At 37.1% G+C, this 9,024-nt stretch overlaps 1 protein-coding gene across 1 annotated transcript; it reads right to left on the bottom strand.

The window, feature by feature from the left end:
* Positions 1-7,628: 7,628 nt before the first annotated feature.
* LOC143908672 (uncharacterized) lies at positions 7,629-9,024 on the bottom strand (the record flags this gene model as incomplete). Its single annotated transcript, XM_077426421.1, has 1 exon — positions 7,629-9,024. A coding segment is annotated over one exon (819 nt), but the record flags the coding sequence as incomplete, so codon positions are not given.

Raw genomic sequence — 9,024 nt, 5'->3', positions numbered from 1 at the left:
AGGGCCCAAAAAAAGTACAAAGGAATTTCCCCAGTCCTTTTTTTTTCTCGGACATTTGATCGCTGTTCCAAAGTGGGGGTTTTTGCCAGCTTTCAATGAGTCCTTTTGAGGCGGGGGGGGGGGGTGTCGTGAGGATTCTGTTGCCTCTCAATAGTGCAATAAGGCTGGAAAGCTGCCCTCTCGAACGCGGATCCCTGGGTCGTAGTTATAACTTCCGGTGAACCAAAACGCGAATCCAGGCAGTGCGTAAAGAAGCTTTTTTGGCTATCGTTTCTGCTGGTAGTTCGGAATAGGGAATAGCTTCCGTCACCTGGAGAATCTGTATTCATCGTTAGACAATAAGTGTTGCCATTCGCTGGGAATCATCGCGTCGATTTATGTCGATATGTACGTGGTCGAACGTGAATCGGTTAGCGGGAACTTTCTGGTTTTGCAGTGGGGAAAGTGGAGTCCCCTATCTTCGCGCGTTGACACTGAATGCAGGGTCTTGGCCCAATCTCTGATTGTCCTTCCTCATTGATGCCAGACATAGCGCTGTCCGCTGATCTTAGTGAGTAATCTTGTCACTGGGGTTGGTGATTCAGATGGGAGAAGCGGTCGAACACTTGCCGTCGACGCTTGCGGAACGAAAGGACGAATGTCGTGCAGCTTGAAAGGCTGAAACATCACAATCCAGAGCTTGGGGGTCTGGACCCCAAATGTGAGTTTTGAAACTTAAACGAAGTCTGGTTGTCTCTGAGCTAAAGAAGTTAGTTTCCTCATCTTACGTTGAGCCTTGGACAGATCTTCGAATTGATAAAAACTGAGGAGTGAAGTGCGTCCACTCTGGAGAGTGTATCGGCTACCACATTCTGCTTGCCCTGGAGGTATGTGATTTTGTCTGAATGTCCGATTAAAACTGAGCTGCCGGAGTTGTCTGGGAGGAGAAGCCTTGTCCGACTTTGCAGGAAATGCATACGTCAGGTGGCTGTGATTACGTCCGAACTTCGATGTCTGCCACATTCCTTCGATCCACCGGTCTATAGAATTTGATCGCTGTATATCGCGGTCAGCTCTCATATACGTTGCTGTAGTTCATTGGGCAGGTCTGTGAAACTTCTTCGAGAAAAATCCCAGGGAATTGCAAAGGAGGTCGTCGGTACGATTTCTTAACACGGCTCCCCATGGCGATGCCTGAAGATCCGCTGTGATCAGTGCCCGGTTTAGCAAACATGGCGCCCTGGCAAGAGTATCATGGCGCCCATCAAAGACTTGGAAATTTGCTAATAAAGTACTTCTGCATTTGGGGGGTTTCGATATCGTTGATTACGAATCTCAGCGGAATTGTAGTTAGATTGTAAAAATATTAGACTACCTAGCAGCTTTACTTAATCTAAACGGATATAAACGAATGAAAAATAAACGCATAATATGAAAATTCAGAGAACTTCCTTTAGCGTTACCCAGAGCTAACGAGTGGACGTTAGAAAGTTTGTGTAGATCCTTTTTGTTTTTGTTTTTTTATATTTTTATATTTTTTTATTTTTATTTTTTGATTTTTTTTTGTCTTTTTGTATTTTTTCCGGTCTCCTAGAGACAGCGCTTAAAACCATATTTTTGGGGAGGAGATACGGAAGTCTATAAAATTTCACTTTTCGGGCCTTTTTATCGGCAAAAACACTCGAATTCAAATTTTTCGGCGACGAAAATTTCAAGTTTGCGGCAATTTCATTTTAATAATTGAAAAGAGTAGCAGGTTAGTAAGTCTTGTTTGTGAAATTGTTGAACCGTTAAATAGTTTTTATTAACTTGAGTTTCCGAAAACTGCGTTCTCCACTAGCTACCGGTACAGGTTTTATAGTTACTAAATGCGAAACGCAATCCATACATTTGGATATAGCTCGTAATATTGCGCTGTTTTAATAAAAGTTTAAAACGTATGTAGGAGAATATCATCGTTATCTTGAAAAAAATTTTTAAGCTTATGAGTCATCACACAATAGATAACCATCGATATCGGAATCGGAACCAACAGTAAAAGTTATTGGAGATCAGCACCAGGAAATTTCAGAAGTTCATTTTTTCGGTATATTTTTATATTGTACAAAAAAAGGACCAGGTTTCTGAATAATCATGTAACTGTTTGAACCATTTCTTCATGACATTAAAGAGGTTCCAACAATTTATTGAGAATTCAATTCAAACTTTTTCTCTGGGGATTCGAGAGTTTCGTCCGTGGCCATTTGTCGATCCTTCCGGGGCCGGCTAGCGATCGAGTACGCGAGTAATCTTGACGGTCTTCCTTGTATATCAGACGGATAGTAGCTTCCGAGACTCTGACTCGCGTCAGAGAATAATCTCCAATTAATAGCGATTTTAAGCGCTGATAACGGTTTTCAGCGGGATCCCGATGATCGTGCTACTCATGCTTTCGTAAACTTCGTCATCCAGGCTGGATACGAGCGCTGTGAATTTCTCTGCTTCTAATGTGTTGAGATCTCAAAATTCATTTTCTGCGATCTCAAACCAAGCTCGCACGTTGGTACCGGCTTTGAATTTGCGTAAATTAATTTGTACTCGCTGTGCCTTCGGTACATAAGTTGTCTGCGTACGGTATGGGCAGCTGCATATATGGGAATCGCCACTCGGTGGACCTGCGAAGGCGTCAATCCTCGACGTTGAAGTTTCCGCATCGTTTCCCTTTGGGCGGTGTCACCAATATGGCCGTCTTGCTGGTTCTTCTTCGCGCCTTCGCTATCATTGCCGCCATTGCTGAATACGATGAGGCTGTTTATCGCGTTGCCCGTCGCCCTCAGTCTGCTCTACTGGCTTGTTCTTTTGAGGAGAACGCACTACGCTCATGTTCTTTTCGGGAACTTCCGGACGGATTGTACGAAAATCCGGATCTCAAGAAGCGTTTATCGTCCATCTGCCGACACGCGGTCACGCACTTCCGTGTTCTTTTTCGCGCGCCTACTGTGTGTTTTTACGCCGCACTTGCACGATCCGAACGGCTTTCGCGACGCGAAACGAGTGTCCGATACGAGAAAATATGCGGCACGTATGACTGCACTGCAAACTCGGTACGGCGGATTGCGCAAAACCGGCTCGCCCGATGCGCGAAGCCGTCGAAAAGCTTCCAATTCCGCACAACGTTACGAAGAAAACTCGCGTGTTTCGTTACGCGTCCCGATCGCGTTGGTATCGCGACGATATCACGTCGGGGTCACCATTTGTAGGGTTGTGCGAGGTGGATAGTAACACAATAATCAGTCTTTAATATAACTTCTCTTTACAGGAGATGTGTCTCGTATCACGTACGGATCTTAAGGAGGCTCTTACCTCGATCATAATATGACAGATCTTTATGAAATTAATATATGTTGTAAAGTGAACCACAACGGACCGATGCCCAAAACTTGAGCATAGGTTGACGATAAAAACTGTAAAAATATCAGTATTGAAATTCGCATTTTTAACACAGGGCATATGGTAAACACTAAAATTTTTACCGGAAGTGATGTATTTGCTTGGCAAGTTTGCGAGCCAGGTAAACAAAAAACTAAGGAATTGTAGTTAAAATAATAATCTTTCTAATGATAAGAAGAAAACTTGGTGTTGACGATGAGTTATAAAAGATATTGTAGTTTTAATATGACGTACGACAGGTTAGGCGAATGATCTTCCAAGTGTCAAAATAGCGCGAAGTTTCTAACCTCACTTGCACATGTCTTTTCTCTGCGCTGTATGGTAGCGGCATAATTATTCTCTCGCGCATTGACAACCTTTATTTTCGCGAATTTTCCTTTCATTTTCCCTCTCAGCATTCTCACGTTATATCTTTCTTTTGGCTCCATCTCTTCATCGCATCATTCGCTACAACGCTACACGGCTACACCTCACTTAGCTGCAGACTGCTACAGACGACGTTGTGACACGCGCATGTTCTGCTCTTTAGCACTGACGTAGTCAACTGACTTATTGTATAAATTTTAATATTTACACTAATAGAACATATAACTTACTCTTACACTATGTAAAAATCATTATTTATTTTTTTATTTAATTTTCCGATAATTTTATAACCAATTATTAATGATAATTTTTCGGTTGCTACATTGATTAGAGCAGCCGAGTAAGAGCCTCCTTAACTCTGGCGCGAACTCTCTACTCTCTACTCTTCGGGGAGATGAGCGTGTGTTAGCTAGATAGGCAAAAGCGTGCAAGTGTGGTTGGTGTAGACGGTGTAGCTAGTGAGATTCAGTGTTACCAATATCCCTACATTGTTAAGCTCCGGTAACTTAGCCGGTCAACTTCGACTTTATTAATTTTTTTTTGTTTAATCGTTTGTTGGTCGTTTGTTGGTGATTGTTGGCATAATTACAACGTTTGTTGGTACTTAATTTTTTTGTAAATTAAAAAAGAAAAATTAACGTTAAGTTAGCCGGAAAAATCTCATTTTTAATTAAAAAACGGCCTAATCGATGCGTAATCGTTTGCTGATGATTGTTGGTCTAATTTTAGCGTTTGTTGGTTTATTATTAGTCTTAAAAACGATAAATTATCTCGGTAGTCGACACTGAACATGCTCTGCGGCCACATGCGCATGCTCAGTGGCCGCACGCGCATGCAAAAGTGCGCGAATTAGAAACGTATTTATACTTATATAATGCATATTACTTATTGTTAGCTTTCAATTATGAATATATCTTATATGATATATCAAAGTACATACGTGGGCGGAAGGGCTTTGGGTAAATATCCCGTTTAGGGGACCCACTTCCGATGACCTTGAATTTGACATATATTGTCAAAAACCCTCCCGAGTAACATGCAAGTGATTTTAGTCGGGGGTCGCTTTTTATTAAAAAGTTATAAACAAAAAAAGTTTGGAAAATATAGCAGCTATTTTGAGTTTTAAAAGGTATAAATGACTAATAAATATGTCGAAATAGTTCACGCATATACTTTTCACGCGAACCTAGGTTCACCCCCACCCCCCGTTTTTGTAGATTAGTGACGCGCTTTAAACAGTTAAATACTTTTAAAGCGCGTCATCTAACCTATGTAGGTAGTATTTAACTGTTTAAAGCCCGACTAAAATTACTTGCATGTTACTCGGGAGGGTGTCCTTGACAATATATGTCAAATTCAAGGTCATCGGAAGTGGGTCCCCTAAACGGGATATTTACCCAAAGCCCTCCCGCCCACGTATGTACTTTGATATATCATATAAGATATATTCATCATTAAAAGTTAACAATAAGTGATATGCATTATATAAGTATACATACGTTTCAAATTCGCGCACTTTTGCATGCGCGTGCGGCCACTGAGCATGCGCATGTGGTCGCAGAGCATGTTCAGTGTCGATTACCGAGATAATTTATCGTTTTTAAGACTAATAATAAACCAACAAACGCTAAAATTAGACCAACCATCATCAGCAAACGATTACGCATCGATTAGGCCATTTTTTAATTAAAAATGAGTTTTTTCCGGCTAACTTAACGTTAATTTTTCTTTTTTAATTTACAAAAAAATTAAGAACCAACAAACGTTGTAATTAGGCCAACAATCACCAACAAACGACCAACAAACGATTAAAAAAAAAAAAATTAATAAAGTCGAACTTGACCGGCTAAGTTACCGGAGCTACATTGTCACCACCAGTGGCACCACTTTACGTGCGCGTCGGAGTTCGGCCTTTGCTTTAGTTGACATTACCGACGTCGAGGAAGTTCGGCCTTATTGTTAGCTTTAGCAGGCGCGCGACAAGAAGCGACGCGACGCGGTAACGCCGGTAACCAAAAAACTTCTGGCCTTCTGGGGAGTAGGAGTCGATTGATATCTTTGAAATGAGGTGAAAATCACAAAAGTAAAAAATCCACTTTAACATTTACGATTTTATTTGTCAAAATCTAATAATCCTGGTGGAAAAATATCAGAATTTTTCATATTATTATTAATCAAAATTTCTATAAAAATTTTTAGATTTTCTTAGAATACTCAGAATTTTTCAGATTTTTTAATACGAATTGGAACGTTTTTTAGAAAAACTAAAAAAAATAAGAATAAAATATTTTTCGCCAATATATTTCTGTAGAAGTCTGATTAAATGTAAGAAAATCTGTGCAATTCATCAGAAATTTTCATATATATGATACTGAAATATTCCGAAAATCTTCATCCAATTATTTCTGAAAAAGAAATTTTATGAGAATTTTTTATAAGTCCCGATTCTTGCAAAATTTCTGAAAAAATATGAGAAATTTTTGATATTATTGAAGACCTTCATGCAGTATATGTGGTCTTCAATAATACCATAATAAACATCACGGAAGCTCCAACCGTTCGAAATATATGTAAATCGTAATACATACTATAAAACAACGCTGGGGAGATCCTTTTTAAGAAAATAACTGACAATGAGTAGATTAAATTGTCTCATCATAATTAATGTAGTCATTTTGATGTCAACGTGATTAATCGAGTTTTTCCCACATAACACTCAATTATATCATCTAAAAATTCACTTTCACCTATCCCTATGATGTTTCATCGCGCACAACGTCAATTGTCAATTTTTCGTCATATTGATCTATTTCTTGACGCAATGACGACAAACAACAATTTTGATGTCATATTGACGTCATTTTGACTGGGCTCTGTTTTTACTGGATATAGTTATATTACCAACTCTAGTCAAATTTGTGACTTTGCTTGCTTTGATATTTTCAGTTTATAGCAAAAGTTAAATGAGAAAAAAAACCTTAAGGAATAATTAATTTTAATGTATGCTGATTATTTTACATACTAAATCATTCATATTTGTCACCCTTAACAAATAGTTGTTTTTGTGACTTCAAAGTACTGCAAGAACTACCTTAATATGAAAAAATGGAAAAATTATGAATTTTTGAGTGAAAATAGTCATATTTTCGTTTTTTTACGTTCACCAATTTTTTTCATACTCAATATTACATAAATTACATGTTATCAAAATAACCTATGACATCTGTTAAAACAACATTCAAAGACTATCTTGGAATTTTTTGAAGTGACAAAAATCAAAAACTTCCTCGCAGCAAGCATTTTAGTGGTTGGGATTTGAAACGGCCCAGTGTGCCAGCTATGTAATCCTGGTGAAGTGTGCCAGCTAAGGGTTAATCTCCTGCGAATAGGTACGAACAGTAAATTTGGAAATAGAGTAATAAATCAGCAATAAATTAGCACTAAATTATGTCGTATACCCGAAAATTTTTTGTGGAGGTGCTAGGTGCTACTTTTGCTACTGCTAGGTTACAAAGGTGCTACTTTTTCCTTTAAAACATTACTGAGAGGAACCGAGTTGACATACAAGTATAAGAATTAGATCAAAATAAAAGAAAAATGTATCGTACGATGCTGAACATGTTAAATTTCATTCAGAAATCAAGAAAATATAGCTTGAAACATCAGAAACAAATCCAGATTTGCCTCGTAAAACGGAACCAAAATTTTAAGCTTCATTGATAGCAATATTTAGCTTAGCTCTTTAACTACCTTATAATAACGTATTTCAAACAATTAAACAATTTTACATTACATACTTAATAAAAAATTACTAAAACTCATATATATATATATATATATATATATATATATATATCCCTCAGGGTACAATCTATAAAAAAGTTACGTTCCGTACGAACATGGGTTAGCCTAACCCGGCGACTTTGATTGACTGTATATCGGGCTGTAATTTATCAATTAAAACAAATTTTTTTTTCTTTGGATCGGAAATTTTCTCAAAAATACAATGGCGTTGGTAGATTTATTACCTTATTTGTTTAAACAAAGACACATTTAAAAATGTAAACCATTCTCAAAAAATTTTCATAAAAATTCATTTTTTCTTTTAAATTGCATAACTTTATGAAAAAAAAGATATCGACATTTTTTAAGTCGCGTTTGAAAGCTAAAAAGTTGTTCTTTGAAATGGCTGAATTCGTTTTTTGATCCATTCCAAAAAGTATATTTTTTTTGAACTATGAAAATACCCGTTTTTTTTTGCGATAGCGATATAACGTTACTTGCTTGATTTATCGTAATAACGCAAAAAAAAAAGAATCTTAAAGTAAAAATAGTTCTTTTGGATGTTGTTGATTAGTATAATATAAATAAATAACAAAAATTGATTATTAAATAAAATTTTTATTGTATAAAATTGAAAAAAAAAGAGAATTACACGGTGTTTGCGCATTCATAGCATATTTTCGCTGCATGTTCTTTGCACATAGCCTTGTCACATCTTAGGCATTTGTAAAAAGTTTTACGGTCCAGAGAACTAGAACACAAATTACAGCGTTTTTGTTTTGACATTTTATTATCAACCAATTCATCTCTTATGTCCATTTCCTCTGGTAAATCGCGCGCATCCAAAAAATCTTTAATCATACTACGCAGATTTGATCGCAACGTAGGAGTAGCTAATCTTTTAATTAGTGTAGGTTTTACAAGTTGCATAGAAAGTTCCATTATATATTCTATTCTTTTCATTGGAGTGTTACTTTGATTTAGATTGTAAAGGATAAAAGAATTTACACTAGCTTGATCTAACATACCATAAAGTGATCTAAGAGGCCACCTAAAAGTTTTTCTAGCTGTAGTGTACTGGTAACATTTGAAATCGAAGCAATCTATGCCGCCCTTTGTCTTATTATAGAACTCAATCATTTCCGGCTTTCCCGATTCTTCATTAACTTTGCCCGTTTGATGAATAGAAGATATAACTAATACAATCTTTTTCTTTTTAGGATTATAAGAAAGCAACGTTTTTTTATCTAAATAGTAAAATCGGATGTTCGGTGTATCTTTCGATACACTTTTGAATTGAGCCGGTGTTTCTCGTTTATTTTTTTTTATTGTTCCTATCAGAGACAACTTATAGTCCTTTTTCATCATTTCTAAAAGCGAATATGAAGTAAACCAGTTATCACAAGTTATGTTTCGCTCAGTGTTATAAATTGGTTCGCTTAGTTTTGTTACATAGTAAGTTGGAAT

This window comes from Temnothorax americanus, unplaced genomic scaffold (assembly GCF_048541705.1).
Source record: "Temnothorax americanus isolate GAGA-0224 unplaced genomic scaffold, ASM4854170v1 Scaffold110, whole genome shotgun sequence".
Classification (NCBI taxonomy): domain Eukaryota; kingdom Metazoa; phylum Arthropoda; class Insecta; order Hymenoptera; family Formicidae; genus Temnothorax; species Temnothorax americanus.
Note: the sequence above shows the minus strand (reverse complement) of the source record. Positions and strands in the feature narration are given on the sequence as shown.